This window comes from Barbus barbus (genome assembly GCF_936440315.1).
Source record: "Barbus barbus genome assembly, chromosome: 37".
NCBI classification, from domain to species: domain Eukaryota; kingdom Metazoa; phylum Chordata; class Actinopteri; order Cypriniformes; family Cyprinidae; genus Barbus; species Barbus barbus.
This window is the reverse complement of record NC_136715.1, coordinates 22952903-22980278: the sequence shown is the minus strand read 5'-3', so window position 1 is coordinate 22980278 and position 27376 is coordinate 22952903. Positions and strand designations below refer to the sequence as shown.

The 27376-nt window shown below is 37.5% G+C and overlaps 1 protein-coding gene across 4 annotated transcripts; it reads left to right on the top strand.

Annotated features, from left to right (window-relative positions):
* pank4 (pantothenate kinase 4 (inactive)) lies at positions 1-27376 on the top strand. Of its 4 annotated transcripts, none has more exons than XM_079396679.1 (19): positions 1-141; positions 567-661; positions 1996-2204; positions 2288-2471; positions 2586-2678; positions 2783-2936; positions 3232-3413; positions 3679-3760; positions 3847-3947; positions 11123-11278; positions 20502-20614; positions 20831-20918; positions 21150-21301; positions 21397-21452; positions 21559-21608; positions 23371-23475; positions 23578-23678; positions 25043-25111; positions 25231-27376. In XM_079396679.1, exons 1-19 carry the CDS (start codon positions 132-134, stop codon positions 25457-25459), a joined length of 2229 nt encoding a protein of 742 aa, XP_079252805.1. In that variant the 5' UTR covers positions 1-131; the 3' UTR covers positions 25460-27376. The 4 variants fall into 4 exon arrangements, with proteins under 4 accessions (XP_079252805.1, XP_079252803.1, XP_079252804.1 ...); XM_079396677.1 differs by having other exon boundaries at positions 4-158; positions 25231-27264; XM_079396678.1 differs by having other exon boundaries at positions 16-158; positions 567-649; positions 25231-27374.

The following is a 27376-nucleotide window of genomic DNA, read 5'->3' as shown; positions in this document are numbered from 1 at the left end:
ATTAACGTTGCGTAGCAGTTTGCAAAACAATCGCAGTAAGATGGCGCTGTCTGGCGGGGCGGACAGAGGATCCCACAGCATGGATAAGAGCATTACACTCCCCCCAGATGAAATTTTCCGCAATTTAGAGAATGCCAAGAGGTTCGCTATAGATATAGGTATTATCACATGCAAACTCGTACCCTTGTTTTTTTTTTTCTCAAATGTAGTACAGTCACTTGTGGAGTTTGGACGTGTCAGAGTTTGTTGGGCAGGGCTGCGGTCAAACCTGTTAGCGTGTGCTGCTAATCTAATTACACGTGCGGAATAACAACACTAACATTATTTATGAAGACTTTGAGGCTGTAAATATCCACTGAATAATCTTCATTAGAGACATATAGCTGAGCGGAACAAGGACAGTTTTTTTTGTACTACTGGGCTGCACGTGCAAACATGTCATATGTTTTAATAAACCTAAACAACCTGATGTAATATGTTAATAACATAATAGTAATCGTGTAAGACCATGTTAAATGTATATGAACATAGAATAAAGAAATAATTTACCTAATTTTATCTGACAGGTGGTTCTTTGACAAAACTGGCATATTACTCCACTGTCCAGCATAAAGTTGCCAAAGTCAGGTCGTTTGATCATTCAGCGAAGGTAAGCTTGCAGGTAAGACTTTTTTCATTTAACCCATGATTACACATAACATTAGGGGCCTTTTTTTGGAGACAAGGGAGTCAGTGTCAGAAAATCTGATGAGAAAGTCATGTACAGAGTTCAGAGTTTCTTTATTTCATACCCGTAGGTAAATTAGGTTTCAATGAATAAGTTCAGGCACTTTCTCACAGATATAATAAATAATACAATACAGAAAACCACACTATAAGACATCGTTACACAATAAAACAAATGTACTATACAAAAAGTAAAACAAAACAAATATTACATCTTACTAGATTTAAAGGGCTCCTATTATTCTTGTTTACACTTTCAACTTCCTTTAGTGCATAATGTAGCTGTTTTTTTGTTTTTGTTTTTGCATGAAAACGATCTGCAAAGTTACAAAGCACAAGGTCCACTCCAAAAGTTTCTGGGCCTGTCCCAATACCTACACTTGCAGTCTTGGTCTCGAGAACGCATGCACATGACCAAAAAAAAAAAAGAAAAAAGGCAATTCTCAGTGCCGTTAATCCACACTATTTCTAATACAGCTTCGGTGTGGTATCCCATCATTGTTCATCATGTTCAGGAACTCACAAGCTCCAAGTTAATTAGATATCACACATCATTTGTGTAAAATGTAAAGTGTTGCACATTTTATTGTTACAAAGATGTGTATGTGTATTATGTAAAACATTTGGAACTGCTTTTTATCACTTGATTAGAAGCACCGCAATTAAATTGGGTCATTCACTAATGAACAGAAATTTAGATTTTTATTTTAAAGTGCAAAGTATTACATGTACACAATGTGTAAACTCAAAACTTTGCTTGCATTTCAACAATGCGTTCCATTGTTTATTTAAAAGTCCTACACACACTTGTGGTCTTAACACCCACTTGAATACTTGTGCCAAATATAGAACATACGTCATGTAAGTATGCACATTATGTACATTTTTATTGTGTATTTCTCAACAGAATTTCTCACAATGAAAAGTAAAAGAGCATAGTGGTCATTAACTGTTATAGACAACGTTAATGGCATATGATCCATATGGCATATGTCTTTCAAGGTATTGCAGGATGTATTGGAGACCCTTTTTGACTGCATAGCGTTCTCATGATCATGACTTAATGGATTTTAAAATTTAAAAGCAATGCCATTGAGGAACTATTTTGGATTTCCCAAAGAACCCTGAAGAGTTAATAAAAAATCCTTTGTGTAAAGAACAATTTATAGAATAAAAAGGTTTCATGGATGTTACTTTTAGTTAACATTAGTTAAAACAAAAGGTTTATAATTATTTAATTGTATATTTTTTTATTTGACTTCTTTCTAGGAAAAAGATGGTGACCCTCTTTATGAGATATCTGTACAGGAAGAGATCACTGCCCGTCTTCACTTTATCAAGTTTGAGAATGCTTACATTGAAACCTGCCTAGATTTCATTAAAGACCACCTGGTCAACACAGAAACCAAAGTCATCAAAGCAACTGGTGGAGGGGCACACAAATTCAAGGACCTGATAGAGAAGAAGTTAAAGCTAAAGTAAGTGAAATTTGATGATACAGACATGCTTGGAGTTCAAGGATTTATTGTAATGGTAATTCAACTGCATTTTTTTTTCTTAGAGTGGACAAAGAGGATGAAATGACTTGTCTGATTAAGGGATGCAACTTTGTTCTGAAGAATATCCCCCATGAAGCTTTTGTGTATGCCAAACATGCTGATTCTGAATTCCGGTTCCAGAATACACATCCGGACATCTTCCCTTACCTGCTTATAAATATTGGCTCTGGAGTCTCAATAGTAAAGGTATATCTGTACTGCACTGGATCTAGATGCCTCTGTTGCATTATACACACAAAACAAAACAAATCCTGAGTTTGCAGACTTTCTAAAGGGAGCACCCATGTCCTGTTTTTGAAGGTTGAAGCAGAGGACAAATTTGAGCGTATTGGTGGCAGTTCTATAGGTGGTGGCACTTTTTGGGGCCTTGGAGCTTTACTTACAAAAACCAAGGTGGTTCATTTTGTGACGTGTTACTAGGAATTTCTACATTTTAGTTTTTTTTTCTTTATTTCACTTAATTTTTTATTATTATCCCTTCCCATTCTCTGTCTTAGAGGTTTGATGAGCTTTTGCAATTAGCATCCAAAGGACAACACACAAATGTGGATATGCTTGTTAAAGACATCTATGGAGGTGCTTACGGGTCCCTGGGATTAACTGGCGACCTCATTGCAAGTAGCTTTGGGAAATCAGCCACCACAGACAAAGGTAAAGCAGAAGAATAAATACAAAAGTGGTTTGATTGTAATATGAGGCAGTTTATTGTATGGCCGGTCTTCCTCAGCCAGGAAGAGTCATTTGACCCTTCACCTAGTGTTATTAATGTGAAATGAAGCCAAAGGTCTTTGGTTTCACAAAGGCATACATGAGGAAAGTGTAACAGAGTTGAAGTGTTACTTTTTAAGATCTAAAGTAACATCTGCAGTGTTTTGCACCATGAATTCAATAAAAAGTTTACATGGCAGATCTCAATTACTTGGGCATTTTGTTGTATATTGCTCAGAGTTTTCCAAAGAAGACATGGCAAAGAGCCTACTGCACATGATAAGCAATGACATTGGACAGCTTGCCTGCCTCTATGCCAAACTTCACAACCTTACCAGGGTCTATTTTGGAGGATTTTTCATACGAGGACATCCCGTTACCATGCACACCATCACCTATAGCATCAATTTCTTCACTAAGGTCTCCAGCCTTTTTTTCTTAATTATAATTTGTATAATACTGTATCAATAATTACACAAGTGTTTGATACAATTATTAATATTGTCAAATTCTGTCAAATATTTTGTGTTTATCATTGCCTCAGGTACTCAATTTCCTATCACCCAATTCTCTTTCTTCATGTGTAATACAATGACAATACTGCTTACATTTTCAGGATATAAATCTTATTACATATTGCTGTGTTATGTGAGCATTTTGGATAAAGAATTGTGTTTATTTGTAGGGGGAGGTCCAGGCTTTATTTCTAAGACATGAAGGATATCTTGGTGCTATTGGGGCCTTTTTGAAGGGGGCAGAAGAAGACAGTAAGCTATTGTTGTGTGCACAATCAAACTTTAGTATTTGCTGCAGTGAGTGTAGTTTGTTTAACCTACTTGTTTCTTTGTGTTAGATCCTAACCAGTACAGCTGGGGAGAGAACTATGCTGGCAGCTCTGGTCTCATGAGTGTATCTCCGGAGCTGAATCCTGTGCAGCGGGCTCGTAGTGGAACGGTAATTTGCACAAAAGATGAGGCTTCGAGTAAATTTGCTGTTGCGGTGTTTTTTTTTTTTTTTTTTGCATATATTTTTTGAAAGACAAAGTCGATTGTAGTTGGAGTTGAATTTAAATGCATTATATTTATGGATTTGGCCAATTGAGATGCATGCTACTTATCTTTCATGACCTATTTTATGTTCTCTGTAATGTTCTTATTTCATCTCTTCTTTTTTCTTTTCCACTTCTCCATCCGTCCATTCATCCATCCATCTTCTCTATCTATACCCTAATATTTTCCCTTCAGTTTCCAGTAAGTACATTTCCAACCAGGTTTTCTTGTGGTTTTCTCTGCATGCTCTTTCCTTTCAAAAAAAAAAAAAAAAAAAAAAAAAGTAATCTCTGGTAGCATTTTCAGAAGGTTTTTATTATCATTATGAATGCGATGTTGCCATAGATATTATTCAGTGTGATACACTTATTTCTCATGAGTGTAAACGGTGCAAATTATCTAGTTGTAGATGAGAAATCACTGCCTGGAATGTTTGACAGTTGCTGCTGTGGGAAATTTGTCATAAAGGTAGCATTTTGATTGCACTGTAAGGGCCCCTTTACACAGAACACGTTGTTGTGTTCCAATTGTGCTACTTTTTACTTGTTTTCTAATGCAAACATGCGCTAAACAGACATCTTTAACTGTTGCACCACTTGTCATTGTTTTTTCAGTGTCTCACACTAGCACCACATAAGTCAAGTTAAGTCACCTTTATTTATATAGCGCTTTTAACTATACAGATTGCGTCAAAGCAACTTTCCAATATCAAAATAGGAAAATAGTGTCAATAATATAAAACGACAAGATTAAACACTCAATTTTCATTTAAAGGCATTTCATTATTGAATTCAATGATTTCATCGTCCAGCTCAGTTCAGTTTAAAAAGTATCTGTGCAATCAAGTCAACAATATCGCTGGAAGCTAGCCAGAGGCAACAGCGGTAAGGAAGCAGAACTCCCATCAGTGACAGAATGGAGAAAAAAACCATGGGAGAAACCAGGAAATCAGCAAAGTTAGATTGTGTAAAGGACTCATCTGGTTCCCAAGGTCTTGTCCCGATGGCCGTCTAGGTGACAAGGTCTTCACTGGGGATCTGTCTCTGGGGCTCATCTAGGTGCCCTGATCTCCACTGACGTTCAGGGCTGTAGACATAAAGACTGTGTGTAAAGTTAAAAGAAGTTAAGCTCTTAAAGATGTGTCTGAAGGCTCCATTTAGCAGCCCTGTAGTTCTGCAGTTGGATACTATTGCATCAGTGTGAATGGCCCTTTTGGGCTATAGACAATTTCAACAGATATTCGGCGGTATAAGGAAGTGTTTGTTCCTCGGATGTTTCCGGTTAGCGTTCGAGCGCATTCAAAACAATGGCGGCAGGCGCGTGATGCACCGTGGGATTGCGATTCATTTATTTAATCCTGCTGTTTAAAATGTCAAAATTGAAATTAGATCCTTGTTGCTCGGTGGTTGGGTGTTCCCTCTGGCCTGGAACTATCATTAATTTAGAAATAATTGAAAATGAAAGGGTTTAGATGTACAAGAAACGCGCCTGGATTGCAGCAGTGAAGCGAGAAGCAGAATAGCCACTAGCAACTCTAGGATATACAGCACATTTCTATTCAGGTAAGGAAAAGTTCTTGTTTTTTCCATTTGATTCGATATGTGGGCTATAATTAAATGATTTCACATTAGTTGTCTAGCTATCTTGTCTACAGTTAAATGTAGTGAGTAACACAATATAGAAATTTATTCTGTAAATTCAACATTCAAGATGTTGTATAGTGTAACAGTTAAGTGCAATAGTTTACAAAAGCTAATGGTAAATATTTTTCATCACTTAAGCTTGTCTAATGTTAATTCCAAATGTACTGATGTATTAAACAATAATAGTATTATTTGTAAATATTGTGCATTAAATAAAATAATTGTTTTTCTACTTTTGTCTTTAGGAAAGCCATCATCTGTAATGTAAGACACCTATTGCAAGGCTACAGGGAGACAGGACAGTGCCAAACCACATGTGATCATATGAACACCCAGATGTGTTTGAGAACTTGAGGATGAAATGCAATGTAGTACTCAAAGCTGCTCATGGTCAGCCTGCTTCTTTTGACATTGATCACGTTAATAAATTTGCTGGAAACAGTTTCTGTCTTTTGTTTATGTGTAGTACTGGTCAAATGCCTGGACACATTACTTTTTATGGTTTTGTCTCTTATGCTCATCAAGCCTCCATTTATTTGATCAAAAATACAGACAAAATCAGTAATATTGTGAAATGTTACCATTTAAAATAATGGTTTTCTGTTTTAATGTTCTTTATATTTATTTCTGTGATGCAAAGCTGGATTTTGATCAGCCATTACTCCAGTCTCAAGTGTCACATGATCCTTCAGAGATCGTTCTAAGGTGCTGATTTGATATTTGGTTATTGTCAGTGTTGGAAACAATTGTGCTGCTTAATATTTTTTCTGGAACCTGTGATACTTTATACAGGATTGATCAATTGAGTCCTGGCAGGGATTTTAAAAATATAGAAATATATCCTAACAGTATGTCTTTACTATCACTTTGAAAAAAAAAAAACAATTTAACATCCTTGCTGAATAAATGTATTCATATTCTTAAAAAAAAACAAATACTGACCCCAAACGTTTGAACAGTAGTGCATGTTGTTATAAAACATTTCTATTATAAGTAAATGCTGTTCCTTTATTCAAAGAATACAAAAATATTCTCAGTTTATAAAGAAATATTAAGCAGTACAACTTTTTCCAACACTGATAATAAATCAGCATATTAGAAAGATTTCTGAAGGATCATGTGAAAATTCAGCTTTGATCACAGAAATAAATGATATTTTAAAGCATATTAAAATAGAAAACCATTATTTTAAAATGTAATAATTCAAAATATGACTGTTTTTGTCTATATTTTTGATCAATTAAATGCAGGTTTGATGAGCATTGGAGACTTATTTCAAAAACATAAAAAATAGTAATAGTGCCCACACTTTTTACCTGTATGTGTGTTTACAGTAAATGTGCATAAAAAACATACATACCCACATATATACTGTATGTAGTGTGTGTGCATTTATTAATCTGCATGTTCGCTATACTTAAAAAACAAAAAAAATAATAATAAAGGTTTATGCAAAACACGGTAGCCAGCATTGAATTGCATTTATCTTGTTTATTTGTGACCACATGATGGCTCAGAGCATTCAAATGCTTTCTAGCACTGTTCCACAGCAAAAAACTTGACCAAACTAAGCACACATTTTAAAACAAATGAAATCAGCAATAAGGGCATGAAGTGATTAGCTTACTAGTGTTCATTTAGCATTGTAATATGCATGTTCTGTAAAGCTGCAGTGAAACGATATGTTTTGTATAAAGCGCTGTACAAATAAATATGAATATTTGCGTAGGCATACAGACTGTGACCCAGCAATGCAAGTGAAATGTCCACCAAAAACATCTTAGCACAAACCATGATAAGATTGTAAGTAACACTGTTTGTCTTGCTTCAGTTTAACTGAACATAAGACTGATGTCATCCATTGTACAAACAAATGATCCCAACTTTTCCGCTCAGGAGTTAATTGTAAGCATCCAGACTGCGATACGCGTTTACCGCCATCTCTCGTGTACACACACGCAGCATCAATCAGAACCGCTTTGAGCTGTCCAGAAGACTACTTTTAATGTTCTTTGTAAGTTTGCACCTCAGTCATATTTAAAGGGTAATAAAGACTTAAAATGTACGTGCTGTAGGTTTTGATAGATCTGACATTTAAAAATGGCGCTACTGGAAATGCTTCTGGACCAGACATGCGCAGTAGCGTTCCTTCACCTTTGTTATTGTTTACGTCCTTGAAATGGTCTATAGCAGGGCTGTCCAAACTCGTTCCTGGAGGGCCGGTGCCCTGCAGAGTGTAGGTCAAAACCCCAGAAACCATTTTAGGACTTCTGGTTCCATGGTCCCGAAGTCAATGAGTTTTTTGAATGGATTTTTGGTTAAATGCCTGAAATAAGATCAGTGGTTAACACAAGCTCAGGATTAAAAAAAAAAAAAAAAAAATGATTCTATGGCATAATATACATCAGTAATACCTACTATGAATTATGAGCAAAACTCATCCACTTATTAGTCAATTTTCAGTGCCTCATTGTGTTTATAATCGTGGTTTTGCAGACTATTCTAACTCAATTGCATTGTCTTCAGTCACAATCTTGGGCTTGCTCTCTCTAACAACTCTTTCTCTCACACCCCCTGTCAGGTTGGGAGGGGCAGAGACACCAGTTTTCTCATTTTTAATAGCTGGAAATACTCAACTTACCCTTCTTTATGCAATAATTATTTTGAATTTCATGCCGTTACTGTAACACGTTCTGTAAAACTCCATATTGTAGTAATTTATTGCCTTCCTGGTCAATTGTGCTGTTGTCCTTATTCCCTGAGGACGGCAGCCCACTCGTTGTCTTTAGTGACTTCTGCATCCAACTGGAGAAGCCTTAGGCTGCAAAATTCAACTCTCTTCTATCCTTTTTCAATTTTAAATGGCTCACCACCACAGGAATTGAAAAATCAGGCAACCAGCTCAGCCTCATTTACATATCCAGCTGTATCACAGAAAACTTTTTGGTAAAACACATTTCTTGTGTTTTTATTACTTTTAATTTCAACTTCTTATGCACCACCAACCCCCTGCCAGTTGCATTCCGACAAAACCTACGCTCATCCTCTCTTCTGTCTCCCACCCAATTCTCACCACTAGATGTGAAAAGTGCTAGACTCTTTATCATCACTTTGACTTCCTGTCTAGACAATATATGTCCTCTATCCTCCAGGGCAGCGTGTACTACCCCTTCTAATCCCTGGTATCCGATGTTCTCCGTTAACACTGGTCCAAACTCAGGGCTGCAGAGAGAAAATGATGCAAATCAAAAGATCCAGCTGACCTGAGTATGTATCAGTCTCTGTTTTCATATTTTTCTGTTATGGTCCACGCTGCCAAAACTTCTTATTTCCACAAGATTAACAGTGCTTCAAATGCACACAAACTCCTAAACATTCAACTCTGTCCTCTGCCCCCTCCCACCACCACTTTAACACTTGATGGTTTAGCTAATTTCTTCACGTATAAAAACAATAACCACCAGTAGTTTGTTTTCAGCTCCACACACACAAGAACTCAGACCAGCTACATTTACAGCCAACAGTCTCTTCTCCTTTTTCTTTCCTCACAGAGTCAAAAGTATCTAAAATTCTTCTCTGCAATCATCCTACCACCTACCCTCTAGCCCCTGTCCCTTCACACTGCACTGTAAAGCCATTTCTCCTACACTTTTACCAACACTCGCACACATCAACACATCTCTCCACACAGGCTCTTTCTCCACCATGTTCAAGCAGATTTGGGTAACCCCACTGCCTAAACAAAACTACACTAAACACTTTACTTATAGACAGTTACAGACCTTGCTCCTCCCATTTATAGAGAAAACTCTTCAACGATTTATTTTCAACCAAGTATCATCTTTGCCTTTCAAAAAATAATCAGCTGAATGAGAACTAGTCAGGTTTTAAAAGTGTCCATTCAACTGAGACTTCCTTGCTGTCGGACACTGAAACTTTGCAGATTACGAAAGCTGAATTCAAATCATCAGTTCTCATTCTCATCTATCTGCCGCATTTCACACCGTCAATCATCAGATCCTTCATCCCACCCTCTCATCATTGGGCATCATAGCAACTCCACTTCACAGTTTTGAATCCTATCTCTCAGGTAGGTCTTTCAGGGTTGCTTGGAGATCCAAAGCACATCAGCTGCTCACGGGGGTTCCTCAGGGGTCAGTTCTTGGACCCCCTCCTGTTCTGCCTATACACTACAGCACTGTGAACCATCATACAGGCACATGGTTTCTGGTGCCATTGCTATGCTCTATTTTTCATTTCAACCAGATGATCCAGCGGTAGCTGTACGGATCTCAGGCTGCCTGGTGGACGTCTTGGATGAAAGAACATCACATCCAGCTCAACCTGGAAAATACAGAGCTTCTCATTATCCCTGCCACTTTGACTGTAAAGCTTAATTTCACCATACAGTTAGGTTAGGTTTATCAACTATAATCCCATCAAGTTCAGGGGTAATCTTTGATAACAATCTGACCTTTTAAAGACCACATTGCAGGGACCGCACAATCATGCAGGTTTGCATTGCACAACGTCAGGAAGCTCAGCCCTTTCTCGACGGAGCATGCTGCTCAACTTTCTGGCTGGGCTTCCAACATGTGCAATCAAACCACTATAGATGATTCAGAAAGCAGCAGCATGACTGGTCTTAAGTGAGCCCAAGAGAGCCCACGTTACACCTCTCGATCTCTCTGCACTGGCTACCGGATGATGCTTGCATACAGAACAGCCAAGGGCTCTACACCCTCCTACCTCCGTTCACTCTAATGAGGCTACATCCCCTTCAGAAGCTTGAGATCCGTAAGTGAGCAACGCCTCATGATACCATCACAGCGAGGAACAAAATCACTTTCCAAAACGTTTTTGTTCATATTCCTTGCTGGTGGAATGATCTTCCAATCCCCATCTGGCACACAGAATACCTGATAATATTTAAGAGACACCTGAAAACTCTTCTGTGAGCACCTAACTGCATCCTGCAAAAAAAATAAAAAATCCTCTCCTTACACTTTTCCTTAATTCCTCCCTGTTCTAGCTGATACTTTTCTGAACAATGTCAGAAATGTATTACTAGCACTTCTCGTTTAGTACTTATGATGAATCGCTTGTTGTTTGTCTCATTTCGCAATTACTTTGGATAAAAGTGTCTGCTAAATGAATAAATGTAAATGTGTTGGGCTTTTGTCAAGAGATCCAAGGTAATGATAACTTCTGGGTTGGCCTACAAAAATTGATCACTTCAGCATTCTATAGGAAAGAATGAATATTTATATCATGAGTGAACCCTTAAGTTAGGTGTGTATGCCTGTTTTATTTTTTGAACCTCTTCTTGGTATCATCAAATGTCTGCTTTGGAATTATAGCTTCTCCTGTGCAGATGAATGCACAAATTGCCATTCAATGCATTGTGTACTTACTCCTCTTTATTCATTGTCTCCAGTTTGACATGTTGGAGATGGACCGTCTGGAGAGGCAGCTAGTCAACCTCCCCCTGCTGCAGGACCCGACCTCTTATATTCCAGACACGATGGACCTGACTGAGGATGCATTGGCTCGGGAGTACTGGCTCTACTGCTTTGAGGACGCATTGGATGGGGTAAGTCCTCCAGGCTCTGTATTTTTGTCTTTCATTTTGCGACTTTGATTATTAATTTGCTATGCTAACTTTTTAGAAAATAAATATGTAATCTCACAACTCCGCATAAAGGTGGGGGCATTCACACTGTGCTTTTCATTCCATCGACTTCCATTCATAAGCATGCAAATGCATCAGACCGGAAACGCAAAAACCCATGTGAAAGTTTAGTATTTCACTGCGTTCCAAAGTTCATGCTTGGTGACCTGCAAATTTGCATCACGTTAAATTTAAAGCTGCAGCGCTGCAGGAAAGTGGAGTAGATGGTATGTTTTTATATTTTAGGTGTATTATTACATGTTATGTTGAATTAAAGTTTTTAAAAAGACGCTGCAGAGCATGACATCATATCACAACTGTTGCAGCATTCAAGGAAATTTTGCATGCTCAAAGTGTGACCGTGGATTTATTCTTACCAACAACCACCCACTGGGACTTGAATTTCTGTTAGTTCAAATGAAGAAATAAATTTCACAGAAGTGTCACAGAAATAAATTTCTGGTTGGGTATATGTTGATATGTAGATGTTTTGATGTCACTAACCTGGCAAACTCTGTAAGAGTGATTAAAGCTTTAGTCCGTCACTTTTTTTGGTAAAAAATTATCCAAAATCAATATTTCAGCAAGTATATAACCAGCCAGTGTTCAAAACTATGTCCTTACTTTAGCCCGACTCACACTGGTAAGCTTATAATAATGTTTTCTAATTTGAGTGGTACTCGTTGGAATTCGCGGGAAATTCGAGCATGCTGCCACATCATTACGTCACGTCTGTAAACATAAAGTTGTCCCAGCTAATAGGCTATCGCATGTGAGGATGCTGCAGGTGGCGGATCCTTTATAGCCCTTTCTCACAGCAGCTGGAATAATTAAATTGATCATTTTGATGGCGGACTGTAACCCAGAAAGGATTATGTGTTTATCAAACACACGTGACTGAAATTAAATTATATTCCAGTTTTAAATGTGCATCTGGTTACAGATAGCCTGGGATTACACAAGATTTGTATTTTAAAGAGAACCATTTTGAAGGAAGAATAAATTGCATTTTGGCGTTAAAAGAATTTCTTAATATGAAATTCGAATGGTATGACAATTAGAGATTAGACTGTACAGAAATTGAAATCTACATGGTAATACACACTATATACACAATGTTAGTCACGCAATGCTGTTGTTGTTAACATTAGCAATTTGAGAGCAAAGTATAACGATAATAATCATTTGCACGGTTTGATGTGATATGAGCTAACCCAATGCTTCCCAAACCTGTCCTGGAGGACCCCTAGCCCTGCACTTTTTGTATGTCTCCCTTATCAGACACACCTAATTCATGTCTTGCAGTCTCTACTAACGAGCTGATGGGTGGAATCAGGTGTGTTAGATAAGGGAGACATACAAAATGTGCAGGGCTAGGGGACCTCCAGGACAGGTTTGGGAAGCACTAAGCTAACCAATCGTTAAATTTAATTACAATTGGTAGCGCAATTTGTTGTAATGCTTTTTTCCTCAGTTGGTCAGAACAAACGTGGTAGACTTGCTACTTTCTTGTTTAGATGACAATATCCGGTGAAAATTCTTATTTGGGTCATATATTCCAAGACGTAGGCTTGATTGCTAAGTACAGTATCCACACCAGTGCGGTGACTGACAGCCACACATACTCCTCAAAACATTAGATTAATCCGTGCTGGAGCTGTGCCGGAGCACAACCCATGCAATGAAGATAATTCAGTAAAAAACTGCAATTGAAGGTTTTCAAACAGATTGCAACAAAGAAGCAAAACGTACGGACTGCAGCTTTGAGGTGATTAGCTCAGTACCTACACACCTAACCTATATGATATGTAACTGTTGCATAACTTCAGTGTAATATGATGACCAGTCTTTCGTCATGGCAACATACAGTATCTCACAGAAGTGAGTACACCCCTCACATTTTTGTAAATATTTTATTATATCTTTTCATGTGACAAAGAAATGACACTTTGCTACAATGTAAAGTAGTGAGTGTACAGCTTGTATAACAGTGTAAATTTGCTGTCCCCTCAAAACAACACACAACAATCAACACACAGCCATTAATGTCTAAACCGCTGGCCACAAAAGTGAGTACATCCCTAAGTGAAAATGTCCAAATTGGGCACAGAATCATCATTTCTATTCATTTATTCTAGGTTGTTAAAGACTTAAAGAAATTAAAAATCTTTATCCACTTTCATAAGTGGATGTTTTATTTTCTTTCACAAAATGTTTTATTGTTATTAAATTCTATGTTGTAGTATGTCTAATTATTTGAATGCATAAAAACTACTTAGTTTATTCAAATTTATTCATAAAACAGCCTTATGAAATGTTTTCTTTTTCCTCAGAAATTCTGTGTTCTGTATCTGGTTTTCAAATGAAGGCATAAAACATTAATTTTTCTTTTAAATTATTGAAAATAAAACTTTATTTATTTATTTTGGCAAACAAAATTTTACTATTAAAATTAAAACATGGAAGAAATGTTTTGTGATCATTAATTAAAAAAAATAAGAGTTTTAATAATTTAATAGTAGCCTAGTAGTAGCAGTATGTACACTCTGCTGAACAATATTAATTTATTTCTGCCGCAGTGTCTTCCAAGTTAATCCAAACTTTTATTTTGACGGGTTTCCGGGAATACCTTTACATTTACATTTAGTCATTTGGCAGACGCTTTTATCCAAAGCGACTTACAATTGGGGAATACAAAAAGCGATTAATCTTGAAGAGGCAATCAGACAGAGGAAGTGCTCGTAACACCAAGTCTCAGTCATTGTTCAAATAAGCACAAGCTAGTAGGTGGAGAGAAAGATAGAGGGAAAGTTTTTTTTTTTTTTTTTCTTCAGTAAAGTCAAAAAAAGTCAAGTACTGCCGAAAGTGATGAGTTTTCAGTTGTTGCTTGAAGGTTGCCAGGGATCCGGCGTTCCGGATAGGGGTGGGAAGATTATTCCACCAGCCAGGAATAGTGAACGAAAATGTTCTGGAGAGTGATTTTCAGCCTCTCTGTGATGGTACCACAAGGCGTCGCTCACTAGCAGATCTCAAACTTCTGGAGGGGATGTAGGTTCGTAATAGTGAGTGGAAGTAGGAGGGTGCTGAACCTGTGGTAGTTCTGTACGCAAGCATCAGTGTCTTGAACTGGATGCGAGCTGCCACTGGTAGCCAGTGCAAGGAGATGAAGAGAGGTGTAACATGCGCTCTTTTGGGCTCGTTGAAGATCAGTCGTGCCGCTGCATTCTGAATCATTTGTAGAGGTTTGATTGTGTTTGATGGCAGACCAGCCAGAAGAGCATTGCAGTAGTCCAGTCTAGAAACAACAAGGGCCTGGACAAGAAGTTGCGCAGCATGCTCTGTCAGAAAGGGCCTGATTTTTCTGATGTTGTGTAGTGCAAACCTGCAGGATCGAGCAGTCTTTGCAATGTGCTCTTTGAAGGTCAGCTGGTCATCAAAGATTGCATCAAGATTTCTGACCGAAGTTGATGGGGTAATCATTGATGAGCCTAATTGAATCGTGAAGTCATGCCGTAGAGTCGGAGTGGCAGGGAAGACCAGAAGTTCCGTCTTTGCCAGGTTGAGCTGTAGGTGATGTTCTTTCATCCATGCCGAGATGTCCGCCAGGCAGCCTGAGATCCGTGCAGCTACCGTTGGGTCATCTGGTTGAAAAGAGAGAGCTGTGTGCCATCGGCGTAGCAGTGATAGGAGAAGCCATGTGCATGTATGATGGGACCCAGCGATGTAGTGCATGTGGAGAAGAGGAGGGGTCCAAGAACCGATCCCTGAGGAACTCCAGTGACCAGTTGATGTGGTTTGGATACCTCCCCTCCCCAGGCCACCCTGAAGGATCTACCGGTGAGATAGGATTCAAACCAGCGAAGTGGAATCCCAGTGATGCCCAAGTGGATTACAGTTCTGTGTGTATATATGACGCAAGTTTTACTCAAATCAAACGGTAAAATGCTCATGAAGTGACTCTCAGAGCAGTTCTAGAGCTGTTCATGTGTTTATGTCCTCATTTAGTGAGACGGCAGACGCTGAAATGTCACGCGAGCTTCAGTCTGTGTCAAGTAAGCGAAACTGCTCGATATAGAGAGCAGACTGCTCCTTACGCTTTCTAATTGCTCTCGCGGATGTCAAACATTGATCAATCAGCACCGCGTCACTTCTAGTCAAACACATCTAGTGCTGCAGGCTTATTGGCTCACTGACGTTAATGAAATGAACCCCTTAGGTATCGAAATTTGGTACCGAACGACAAGACGTTTTTCGATACTCGGTGGTATCGAGGCAATTCTTGTGTATTTACTTGTCTCAGTGTTTAGCGCATTTGCCGTTGCTAGGAAACGCTTATTTTGTTTACTAGGATGAGAGTTGCTGAAATCGCGTTTGGTCTCGTACTGTATCGTGTATCTTGTCAGTGTGTGCACTTGCTTGGCCATTTGTAGTTGATAAACAGGAAAGTGGGTTCAAGCGCCAGCAGAAGGCAGTGTAATGGAAGTGGTCTTTAAGAGAAGCAGTCTATCAGTGGAAGTTTAAAATCAGCTCGTAAGTGTATTTACTTGTCTCAGTGTTTAGCGCATTTGCCGTTGCTAGGAAACGCTTATTTTGTTTACTAGGATGAGAGTTGCTGAAATCGCGTTTGGTCTCGTACTGTATTGTGTATCTTGTCAGTGTGTGCACTTGCTTGGCCATTTGTAGTTGATAAACAGGAAAGTGGGTCCAGCTGAATTGAAATGATCATTTGTTAGATTGGTATAATAAAGGTTATTATACCGCGGCAGCGGTCGCGGCAGTCGTCGTGTGAAGCCCTCTTAGTGTGAAGACCAAAGAGTGTAAAGACCATCGACTCTACCGTGCGACTCCACCGGGCAGGGACACCGGCAAGGGATAGTAGTAGCTTTTTATTTAATTTTTTCATTGATATGTTTATTATTGAAATGTTGTTGTTATATGCATGTGTTAATTTTATTTAATTTCTTTCTTTTCTTAAATATGTGGGTAGATAGTATTTATAGAGTTGTAACTTTTTGGTTTTAGTTACTTTTTCTTATTTGTAAGTCGCTTTGGACAAAAGCGTCTGCTAAATGACAAAAGTAAAAAAGTAAAGTAAAGTAAAATTCGGTCGGTGCCTAAAAAGTATCGAACTCGATACCCAGCCCTACTGGTCACTGGAAGTTCAACATGGCACCTCATGGCAAAGAACTCTCTGAGGATCTGAAAAAAAGAATTGTTGCTCTACATAAAGGTGGCGTAGGCCATAAGAAGATTGCCAAGACCCTGAAACTGAGCTGCAGCACGGTGGCCAAGACCATACAGCGGTTTAACAGGACAGGTTCCACTCATAACAGGCCTCACCATGGTCGACCAAAGAAGTTGAGTGTCATATCCAGAGGTTGCGTTTGGGAAATAGATGTATGAGTGCTGCCATCATTGCTGCAGAGGTTGAAGGCATCAGCCTGTCAGTGCTCAGACCATACGCTGCACACTGCATCAAATTGGTCTGCTTGGCTGTCGTCCCAGAAGGAAGCCTCTTCTAAAGATGATGCACAAGAAAGCCCTCAAACAGTTTGCTGAAGACAAGCAGACCAAGGACATGGATTACTGGAACCATGTCCTGTGGTCTGATGAGACCAAGATAAACTTATTTGGTTCAGATGTTGTCAAGCGTGTGTGGCGGCAATCAGGTGAGGAGTACAAAGACAAGTGTGTCTTGCCTACAGTCAAGCATGGTGGTGGGAGTGTAATGGTCTGGTGCTGCATGAGTGCTGCCGGCACTGGGGAGCTACAGTTCATTGAGGGAACCATGAATGCCAACATGTACTGTGACATACTGAAGCAGAGCATGATCCGCAGGGCCGTATTCCAACATGATAACGACCCCAAACACACCTCCAAGTCGACCACTGCCTTGCTAAATAAGCTGAGGGTAAAGGTGATGGACTGGCCAAGCATGTCTCCAGACCTAAACCCTATTGAGCATCTGTGGGGCATCCTCAAACGGAAGGTGGAGGAGTGCAAGGTCTCTAACATTCACCAGCTCCGGGATGTCATCATGGAGGAGTGGAAGAGGACTCCAGTGGCAACCTGTGAAGCTCTGGTGAACTCCATTCCTCAAGAGGGTTAAGTCAGTGCTGGAAAATAATGGTGTCCACACAAAATATTGATACTTTGGGCCCAATTTGGACATTTTCACTTTTGTGGCCAGCGTTTAGACATTAATGGCTGTGTGTTGAGTTATTTTACGCTGTTATACAAGCTGTACACTCACTACTTTGCATTGTAGCAAAATATTTACAAAAATTTGAGGGGTTTACTCACTTCTGTGAGATACTGTATGTTACGTTGTCATAACTGGAAAAATTTAATTTCTGAATTTTTTTCCAAAAAAGAATGACACACAGTTCTTTTCCAGAACTTTGTGTCATTTTGTCAGTTAGCAAAGCAAAGAGGTGTGATGCTCCGCATAATAATCTGCTCTATTCCAGTGCACTTTGCGCGATTGACCTATCGGTAAGCCCCTCCCCTCAAATGCAGATGAGCCAATGGCAGTCGAGTATCAATTGCACGGGAAGCAGAACTCGGACATCTTAAGGTTTCAGCGCCATAGAAAAACATAGGAAGATCCTTATCTTGAGAGGATAGGCAATAGAATTAATTTTATTACATTTCCTAAACCCAAACAAAACAGCAAAATATTCCTAAGCATTAAACCCCAATCTCAATGATGATGAAAACGTTCATTTTCTGGTTATCATACTCATACAGTTTTCATCTGCTCAAGCAGAACGTTAAAGGGTTACTCCACCCCAAAATGAAAATATTGACATTAATCACGTACCCCCATGTCGTTCCAAACCCGTAAATGCTTTATTCATCTTCGGAACACAATTTAAGATATTTTAGATGAAAACCGGGAGGCTTGTGACTGTTCCATTGACTGCCAAGTAACCACTGTCAAGGCACAGAAACGTATGAAACGCATCGTCAGGATAGTCCATCACAAGGATGCGCTATTCTACGTGTATTTACGCTTTGATTTGAAAAAAATTGCGCATCCTTGTGTTGCGGCTGATGCAGAAGAGCGTACGCAGTTTGCGTCCAGTGGATAATCTCTAAAATGGTGTTACGGTGACGCGGAGAGACAGAGAGGAGACAAATTGTTGGAAAAAGGTTATTTTTATTTTCTTTGCGTACAAAAAGTATTCTCATCGCATCATAAAATTCAGATCCATTGATGGCAGATAGACTATCCTGACGTTGATGTTTACTGTGCATTTAGGTTATTTAGCTTTATTAAAACAATATTTGAGCTCCATAACCTGAGACCTATTGTTTATTTTACCAGCATATCACAAAGAGCATTCTGGGTTGAGAGAGTGGCCCAGAGCGGACTAATTGAGTCAAAAAGGTGCTCTTCGCTCTGGAGGAAATATTACCACCCCGCTCTGCTCACATGCTCTGTCAGTTAGTAATTGTGACATTATCGTGGATCCGTAGTTGTTTTTTTTTTTTGGATTAAATTTATTTTCCCCTTTGGGCAGACATGCAATAGTTTAACCTCATTTATGTCCTCATTTGCTCAAACTAATTTAAAGGCTTATTTGTGAGAAATGAATGAAGAATGCAGACTAATTAATTAATTTCATGTATTTAAAAAAAAAAAAACATCAAAATGAACACAACACTTACCCCAAAGCATTAATAAAAATCTTAAATAAATAATTACATTAAAAGTTGTACAGAAAAAACAATAGGACCAAACTTTTATTGTGGCAACACAACGTAAATAGCGTTGCAGACAACACTAGCGAATCTATTATTTATTTTTGGCTATCAATTTCATTTTTTATTAAGCGATCATGTTTATTTTTTCAATCCAGAAATAAGAAATAACTTGTATCTATCAGGCAGACAATAAAATAAAGTAATAATAAATAAATAAATGAAAATAATGGAGCAGCGGCCAAATCAGTCAGCAGGACAAATCAGTCAGTATTGTTTTTTTCTGTCTGCAGGGCTTCAGGCTGTGCACGTCAATGCTGTTTAAGTTCAGGTCCAGTTGGGTTTGAAAATAAATGCCATCAGGTCAGACTTGGATCTAATTTTATAGGGTCTGTCTCAGGTCAGGTTTTTCTTTAAAAAAAAAAAATTATTCACATCGGGTTTAGTTAAAAAGTGATTCAGGTTGGGTACAGATTTTAGGAAGCGACAAGACCTCTAGACAGAATCATTAATGGGTTCTGTTGTCTTTAGTCATATTGCACTGCTCGCGCTTGGTGGAGATGTGGTTTATTATGAATATATTGTACATACTGTAACTAGAACATTCTTGGTTATCTTATAACGTAGGAGTTGGCAATTTGATGGTAATGGCATTATGAGAATCCAATGTCCTAGTTACTTCATTATATAGTAAGTCATAAAATTTAAATTACTGTGTTAGCTGGCTAGTTTCCTACATTGTTTCCTGAATTTTGTACAAAGCCAGCCATTAAGATCCAAATCAACGTGTGGACACAACATAAATTTCTACAATAATTATGTTTCTGTGGTCACACTTTATATTAGGTGGCCATAAGTACAATGTACTTATTGGATTGCAAAACACTTTTACTGCTATTGAGGTGGGATATGGGTAAGGTTAGGGACAAGTTTGGTGGTATGGGTAGGTTTAAGGGTGGGTTAAGGTGTAAGGGATTACAGAAATTAATTACAGATGTAACTACATATAGGTATTTTTAAAACTATAAGTACAATGTGAAAACATGTATGTACACAATAAGTGCATTGTATCAAATGATTAATTTAAATGTAAGTACATAGTAGTTAAGGCCACCTAATATAAAGTGAGACCGTTTCTGTGAATCAAATCCATGATGTTTGTTCCAAGTATTACAATGTGTAGCAGTTTGGTGCTGTGTAGTTAGAGGTTAAGGTTAGAAGTGTCAGGTTTGCTGTACACTAGATGCACTCTCATTTCATTTCATTTATTTATTTAACCAGGAAGGTCCCATTGAGATACAATATCTCTTCTACCAGGGAGTCCTGGACTCTGTTATCGTTAGATTTCATAGCTTCTATTCTAAGATTTTTCCACAACAAAACTTAAGAAAAACTAAGAAATCATAAATGTTCATGAACTCATTTTGTTTTTCGCCAGGTGGTGAAGCGAGCCATAGCTAGCCAGAAAGATCAACCAGAGGCTTTGGAAAGGGCGGAGAAGTTTCGCCAGAAATACCGTCATAAACTCCAGACACTTCGACACCAGCCTTTGTAAGAGCAATCATGAACCTTAAGTCTCCATGCCATGGCTCATTAAGGGTTCATTCTTCAGCTTGGACTGATATATCTGTCGCTTAATATTCATCAAGATCTTAGTAGATATTAGGATGTTTTACGAGTTATACTCTTGTAGTGTGTGTGTGCTTGAGTGTTGCTGGGTGAGTGTTTCTCTCTTCTAATGTAGCTTGCCTCTCCTCTCATCTCTAGTGCTTATGGATCCCTCACCGTCAGAAGTCTTTTAGACACAAGAGAACACTGTTTAAACGAGTTCAACTTTCCTGACCCCTACTCTAAGGTTTACATTGACTCTTGAATCATCCTTCACGTTACCTGTGGTGCTTCAGATTACATCAGTTCCCCATAGTCTCATATTTAAATATCTCATATCTTGTAAACTTTTTTTTCTTTTAATTAGATTGTTTCAGTCTCTCTCTCTATGCATCGGTGTGTCTATTTTCAAGTGGTTAACCATGTTAGTGGCTGATCGAGTTTATCAGACTCAGTCTGATTCTCTGTTTGTCTGCAGATTAAGCAGAAGGAGAATGACATGGCCCTGAAATACTATCTGAAGGTAGTGAAGTCTGTAGAGGAGCTGAGCTGGGAACAGAGACAGTTCACTTTGGTCAAAGGCCTTCTGGCTGGCAATGTTTTTGACTGGGGAGCCAAAGCCGTGTCAGAGTGAGTGTACTGACGAGTATGCTAGAAGATTTTTATTTATTTATTTATTTTTTTCACACACATTGGGTTTATTCTTACCTTTAATTTTTCTTTAGCGTGCTTGAATCAGATCCAGAGTTTGGGTTTGAACAAGCAAAACAGCAATTACAAGGTATGAAAGCTTATTTTAAACTATTAAAATTATATAATAAGAATAATAATATATTATTTGTTCTTCCTATATTTTTATCTAATCTATATACATTTCTTATTCCCAGAGAGGCCATGGCTTGTGGATGCTTACAACCAGTGGCTCGAGAGAATGAAGGTCAGATCTTAAATCGACAATGTCTTTAACAGGCCTCTCAAATGCTATATTGAGCTTCATATTAAGCTGCATTCATGCACTTTGTCCTGACCAGGTGTGATATGATAATATCTCTTCAATTTTAACCCTAAAAAGGCCAAGACCATAAAGAGACATTAGAAAATGAATTTTTGCGTCTTATAGGACACACGTTTGTTTATTTAAAAAATTTTTTTATTTTATTTTAATCTTTAAATACGTCGTTCCTTTGAGGGTATAAATTGATTGAAAACAGAATGCTTGTTTGGCAAAGCACACTACCACATTTTAGCATCATTTTATTCTCTCATAACTTACAGTAAACATTTGTTGTATTATTGTGTAAAACAATAATTACAATGTCTATATATATATAATTCTACTGTATCACATTTGGTATGCAAATTTCTAGGGCCTATAAATTATTAACATGATCAAAACTGCTGATAAACCTGTTGTACACAATTTACTTTGTGCCTTCTGCTCTCTGATTGATACTGCTTTTTATCAAGTTGAGTGTTTTTGCTGTGAAATCTTTCATTTTTATAATGTGAATGTAAGAATAACTTTTATATTGTTAGTAATAATTCAAGAAGAACATGTACTGGGCTGAACCAGCTTGTGTTTTCTTGATTATGCATATATCATTTTTTTAATGCTAAAAATTGTTTAATTTTTTTTTCTCTTTCTCATGTTAAAAAGCTAATGTTAAACATGGCACAACAGGATTTTCAGGAAGGTTTATTTGTGTATCTCTCAGTAATCACTAAATTGCAATGAATTGTACATATGAGCCATAAAAACCTTATGAAATACAATATTAAACAAAAACACGTATGCAAAATAAATATATATATATATATATGTTGATAATAACAATAATAACATCTTGATGATGTTATGTCATTATAAAATAGAAATGATACTGCTGACAGATTTTTTTCAGCTTCAATGTATAAGAAAGGGAGAGTGAAAATAGGATTAATTTTATTTATTTTTTAAATTTTAAAATGTACTTTTAATTGTAGATATAGAGGAATTATGGATGAATTAAAAACAAAACATCAGATATATGCATTGATTTATGCCAAAACTAATAGTTCCAAAAATCCAGTTCACTAAAAGGTAATCAGTAAAACCAATATGTCATTATGCTTCTACTTAGCCATCAACATTAGAACGATGGTCCGAGCAAATTTATGTGAACAAACATTTTGTCCAAGATCGTTTTAGGTGCACATAAGGCCAGAGGAGAACTGGCCCCCCGACTGAGCCTGGTTTCTCCCAAGGTTTTTTTTTCTCCAGTCTGTCACAGAGGGAGCTTTGGTTCCTTGCCGCTGTCGCCTCTGGCTTGCTCAGTTGGGGACACTTAATTTCTAGCGATTATCGTCAATTTGATTTCACAGATACTATTTAAACTAAACTGAGCTAGACAATGACATCTCTGAATTCAATAATAAAATGCCTTTAACTGAAAATTGAGTGTTTCATCTTATTATTATACATTACTGACACTCTATCCTCCAATTTGGCTTGGAATTTGAAAGTGGAGTTTGTAACTTTTTGAACGTACATGCTGCATCTAATGTCTACCCTGGCCTGCTTTTAAACCTTACAAAAAACATATATTTTGCATCTGTTTCAGGACATTGTGCATACTATGAATGTATTATTATGTCTGAAAGCATGTTGAACAATCTATGAAGTCTTGATTGAAGGTGTACCTACTGGTTTTCTTTTACAGGGTCCTCCTCATAAATGTGCATTATTTTTCGTAGATAATAGTGGAATAGACATTATTCTTGGGGTTTTCCCTTTCATTAGAGAACTTCTTATCAGAGGCACAGAGGTAAGTCAACAAAAATACACAATTATTAAAAATCTTTTAATAAGAGTCTTTTCAGTGTGTTCTTAAATTTTTAGTGACATATGCAATTATGTTGGCTTTTAGGTTGTTCTTGCCAGTAACTCAAGCCCTGCCCTCAATGACGTCACTAACAGTGAGCTGCAGATCCTAACGGAGAGAATAGCTGCCATGGACCCTGTCATTCAGTGAGTGCTCACCAGGAACCCTGGTGCTTTAACCATGGTTAAAATAAGATTGTGTTGTCTCTAGGGGTTGGGAATCGAAAATCAATTCCAATTACAGAATCAGATACTTAAGGTCAGGAATCGGAACCTTGTTGTAAAATTCAAAATGTGTGCACATCTTTTTTTTAGGTGGTGAAAAGGGGCTGTTTTTTTGTCATTCAAGTGATTAATTCAAAAACACTGATTCATCCAGTAAAGAAAATTAAATCTTGAATGAGTCATTGAATCATTCCATTCATAAACTCCACGAGATTTAGTTTTTTTCTTCAGAATTGTGAGAGAACTACAACCTCCATTAAAAAAAAAAAAAAAAGAGTCTCAGTTTATCCAGAATCGTGCCGTTCTGTTTTGACAGCGCTTAATTGAGTCCAATTTTTATGTAGCCGGCTGATTTTTGTTCATGGTATTCAGCAGCAATTAAATATTTTACTTTTTTTTTTTTTACCACATTGGAATCAAAACTTGGAATCGATAAGCAGAATCAAAATTGAAATTGATAAAATTCAAATGATACCCAACCCTAGTAGTCTCTCACCTTTGTAGAAGGTAAATATGAGTATATATGTCACATGACAACTGCAGCCTTTGTGCACATGTATGGAAGGATATTCTGGACAATTTTCAAAAGGAATTGCAAATTGTATTTTCACTTGCGTTTTCCATATGTGGATGCATAAATTGTGACATAATCCAAATGTAATTTCAAATCTTGCATTACTGTATATAATGCAATATTGCGAATGCATAGTGACTTCCAAATTTCAAATGGAAAAGCAAAGTCCATTTGCAAATGTATTTCCCATGTCTTACAAGTTGTGAGCCTGTCATATTTAAATAGCAATATTAATTATCGTCTGATTTTTTACCGTCTCTGCGTTGTGCATGTAACCTGCCAAAACTCAAATGGAATCACAATTCCTTTAGCATTTGAATTTCCGATGCCTAGATTTGCACTGTGTTCACTCACGTGCATCAGTCGGAGTGTAAACAGCGAGAGATCTTGAGGTGAAAAGCGTTTGGTTAATGGTGAATATTGACCTATTGTGAAAGCAAAAAGAAAAAACTTTATTTTTTGTTTTCAGAGGACCAAACTGAACAAAAATATGCAATAGGGTAGAAGATTGTGAACAACAGATTTTGCAGCAACGTTTTGATTTGTTATGGTAATACTTTAGAGGCCATAGAATGTTGTGTATCAAATATGATACAGTAGGCTTTAAGGGTTAAAGATAATAATGTTGTGAACCAATACACCCTTATTTTTTACATCATGCTGAACTAACAGTAACAGAAGGTTGAACATGTTTCTATTTTCTGTTTTTCAGCACTGCACTCAAAGAGGACAGACTCGCTTTGGTGCAGAATGGTTCTAGTTCTCCTTGTTTAGACCTGAGGTATAATGCGTTCTGTCTGTATTTGTATTTTCATTTATTGGAGTGAAACAGAGAGCCAATGCTATGCGAGTTCCCTCTGCTTAAAACCATGGTCTCTCCCTTTGTTATTCATTCTTCAGTCGCCTGGACAAAGCCCTGGCCACAGTCGTCAGGGAGCGTGGCACAGATCTGGTGATCATTGAAGGAATGGGTCGGGCCATCCACACCAACTACTACGCCATGCTCAGCTGCGAGAGCCTTAAACTAGCCGTCATAAAGAACTCCTGGCTGGCCGAGCGTCTTGGAGGCAAGATCTTCAGTGTTGTCTTCAAATACGAGGTCCCTTCCAAAGCCCAAGGGCAACATTAGGGAAATTAAGAGACTTTTAGAGCTAAAATGGCTAGTGCTGAAAGGAAATTGCACTACCAAGGGTCCTCAGTGCTTTTTCCTGAGATTGACATAATGATTGTATTTGGGGGTTTTCTTTTGCTTTTGCTTCCTTTTTATTTTAATCAAAATCAATAATAAGGGGGCAGTCGTCTGTGCCTGCTCTGAAATGGAATGTGCACGTCTGCTGTAGCCTCCCTCATAACAATTGGATGACAGCTGTAGGGGCTTTTTTTTTTTGATGAAATTTAATTCTATTGTTCTCAGACCAGATTCGGTTGCTGATGGATACTCTGTTGGATTCAGGATGGCTTGGAATGACAAATATAACATTTATGAACGGTTTTCAAATTGAATTAGTCCTAGTAATGAGGTCTTATGCTTTTCTCCTGCTGGATTTAACAATATATTTAAATGTATAAACCTCTCTTTATTAAATGTCGGCCTTTTTTTTGAAACATTGAAAACATAGCAGATTTTTTTCTCTCTCATTTAGTGTTTTCAATTGAGCATATTTTGTGTATTTTCATTTTTGACACAAAATCTGCTTTCAAATGAAGCTGGTATGTTTCTAATTTCACTCACTGCATTTATTACTGCCATATTGAATCATATCTCATCCAGCTGGCATTGTCTTTTAATGACTAGCACCTTTGTTCCCATGACAACATTTTGTAGTGACAATGATTTTGTTCTTTTAATACATTAGCAATGGTCACCCGACAGAACAAAAGCTTCTTGAACAAAATAGAAACTTGGCCTTTGAGTAACAGTTCTGGTAGTTTTTTGTTCTGTTTTGTTTTGTATGGCCACTGTCCGGATGTGATTAAAAAGTGGTGTAACTATTGGAACATACTCTGATATAAAGAGACAAAAGGCAGTTTTTATAATGGGTTAAGTAGCCATTAACACTAGATGTCAGTATTGTATTATAATTGGTCCAAAACAGTTACATTTCTTGCTAAAGGCAGATAGTATTGTGAAATACTTTTTTTTTTTTTTTTTTTTTTAAGTCTGCAATGCCTGCTTCAGATATTGCACCATTATAATGTAATGTATTTGTCCTCAAGTGTGATGCAGTTATCTAAATGTAATCTAAAATCCATTTCAGGGCTCTACAGCACAGCATTGCCTCACTATCACAGCTCTTTCTGATTGAGAGAGACCGACAGTTTGTGTGAGTGTTTGCGTGAATAAGAAAAATCTCAAATCTTTGAGAATGTATAAATCAATTAGTTTGTGAGGACTAAACTTTAAAGCACAGTATTTCAGGGCTCTGTTATAGAGTAAGAAGCACGTTAATTGCTTTTTTTTTCGTTCTGATTGATTGGTTGGTTCTCTTCATGTATCATATGTGTTTGTATTGCGTACATGTGTGTGGCCCAGAAAAACTAACAGATTGACAGGATAATATGTCATTTCAGTATTTTAAACACAGTGTGTTCTACATCATTCTGACTAAAGGTTTTATACTAATGGTCTAGAATATGTAGGAGTCATTCATTTGGGTGGTAGATTTGAAATATGCTTGTCACAGAAGTCGAGAAAACAAGGATCTCTCTCAAATTGTACAGTCCTCATTTATTATTTGGCCAAACGTACTTTACCAATGCATTAACTCTGTGAAATTTTGTAAAATCGGTTGTAAATATAACGTAAACTTGTACATAGAATGTACTGTTTATTTGCAAATCTTGATGCATTCTCAAGATTTTAGAAAAAAATATGCTCACTTGACAATCATATATAATTCTATGTCAAATATATTTTACACTGTCTTCACTCAGTTCGGATGTCTTATTTCTGCATTTGTATTACGTTTACGAAATGACTAAGGATTTGGCAGAGCACTGGTTAAACATCTATGCTATCTTGCAATAAATCTGATTTATATGTTAG

Coding starts and splice junctions, on each gene's coding strand:
- pank4 (XM_079396677.1), top strand. CDS start 41: ATGGCGCTGTCTGGCGGGGCGGACAGAGGATCCCACAGCATGGATAAG. Junction 662..1,995: donor CAGCGAAGGTAAGCTTGCAG/GTAAGACTTTTT, acceptor ACTTCTTTCTAG/GAAAAAGATGGTGACCCTCT. Junction 2,205..2,287: donor GAGAAGAAGTTAAAGCTAAA/GTAAGTGAAATT, acceptor TTTTTTTCTTAG/AGTGGACAAAGAGGATGAAA.